General features: G+C 59.6%; 1 protein-coding gene across 2 annotated transcripts in view; it reads right to left on the bottom strand.

Moving 5' to 3' along the window:
• The window catches only part of SLTM (SAFB like transcription modulator), a 34,130-nt gene extending 32,671 nt beyond the window's left edge, over positions 1-1,459 (bottom strand). For both annotated transcript variants that reach the window (XM_015407828.1, XM_015407829.1), the window contains exon 1: positions 1,244-1,459. In XM_015407828.1, coding sequence (XP_015263314.1) covers positions 1,244-1,423 — 180 coding nt within the window. In that variant the 5' untranslated portion in view covers positions 1,424-1,459. The remainder of the gene's footprint in view (positions 1-1,243) is intronic.
• Between the last annotated feature and the right edge of the window lie 221 nt (positions 1,460-1,680).

Below are 1,680 nucleotides of genomic sequence, written 5' to 3'. Positions count from 1 at the left end.
GAAAGAGGGATTAGCTTCACTAAGGTCAGAAAGGATGTCAGTGTTCCCATTGCTCTGAAGAGCAGACAAGCACATGCAATCCCTGACATACATGACCAATAGTAAGATTTAAAGTCAAATGATGCTTCTATGATGTTAACTACCTGGTACCAATTAGAGATTCTTTAATGTGTAAACTAAATGTTGTGTCATTTGGGGTATAAGACCTACTGCCCTCCCTGGTTATGGCAGAAGACAGCTTTGGAATGGCTGAAGTGCCAAGGCTGTCAGCCCTTGAATTCCCTGTTTCCACTGCAATAAACAGATATTAATCTAACTCCTTGGACTCCAACTGTGTGTGTTTCCAATTTGGCAACAGGAGCACGCAGGCACAGATTTGTGTATCAGGACTCTGAAAAGCAGCTATAATTGGGAGCATGAAGAGGGAATCCGGTGGGATACCCATGGCCAGTGTTCCCTCTGAGCTGAGTTAGTGTGACCTAGTTCAGTTTTTTAGCCTCCTGCTCACACATTTTCGTCTTCGCTCAGGAAAGGACGGCTCCGGACCAGACTAATTTATGCAGTAGCCAAACCGCTCGCTCCCAACTTCAACGCCCAGCAGCTCACAAAGTAGAATTTTTTGCTCACAGGACTCCACGGCTTAGAGGGAGGCATTGCCCACGGCAGCCATTCTATTCCCAATGCGAGAGAGCCATTTTGGACATATCTGACTCTGTGAGCCTCTGTTGCGTGAGGCTCCCTCGGTCTACAGGTGGGACTTGGGGGATCTCCTGGAATTGCAGGTCACCTCCAGAATACAGAAGTCAGTTCCGCTGGAGAAAGCGGCGGCCTCGGAGGACGAACCCTACTGGTCCCCGCCCCTCTCCAGGCTCCACCCCCAAACAGCCAGGAATCTCCCGGCCGGGAGGTGGCAACACCCCCTTTGCAACCCGCTTCTGCGCCGAGTCCCCGTGGCAGAAGCGCGTCGTGCGGCGGCCCCTCCTCGACCCCCGCGGGAAGGGAGAGAGAAAAGGCGGCCGGGCAGAGTCGGCGCATGCGCACCCCGGGGGAGGCTCGGGAGCGCGGGCGGAGGGCCGGGGCCGCGGCCTCCAGTTTTTACCTCAGGAAGGACCCCGAGGAGAGGGCGGGAGGGAGAGGAGGCCTGAGGCGGCCCGCCTGAGGGGGGGGGGGAAAAAGAGCGCGAGAGGCCTCCTCCCTCCCTCCGCCGCCATCTTGGGCCTACTTCCCCCGGCGGCCCCCTCACCTGTTTGAGGCGGGCGATGAGGACGGTCTTGACGCCGGCGACGTCGAGGTTGCGGCGCTTCAGCTCGGACTTGAGGTCGATGACGCGCAGCTCCGTGATCTTCTTGCTCTCGGTGGGCGCCGCGGAGGGGGGCGGCGGGGCGGCGGCAGACGGGACGGGTGAGGGCGCCGCGGCGGCCATTTTGCGACTTGCTGCTGCTCTCGCTCGCTCTCTCTCTCTCTCTCTCTCTTTCTCCTCACGCACGATGCGGCAGCGCCACGCCCACTGGCGTGGAGAGGGAAAGGGGACCCGGATGGAGGCGACGGCGCAAGCGCTCCGGGGCGGGGTGGGGGCGACGAACCGCGCATGCGTATTGCGGGCCCGGTACCGCTTGGGAGCCCCCGTCAAAAATTTCTTTGGCCCCGCCCACAGACGTGGGTGATTGGCCGCCGCCCAGC

This window comes from Gekko japonicus, unplaced genomic scaffold, assembly GCF_001447785.1.
Source record: "Gekko japonicus isolate JY-2015 unplaced genomic scaffold, Gekko_japonicus_V1.1 scaffold3221, whole genome shotgun sequence".
NCBI lineage: Eukaryota > Metazoa > Chordata > Lepidosauria > Squamata > Gekkonidae > Gekko > Gekko japonicus.
Note: the sequence above shows the minus strand (reverse complement) of the source record. Positions and strands in the feature narration are given on the sequence as shown.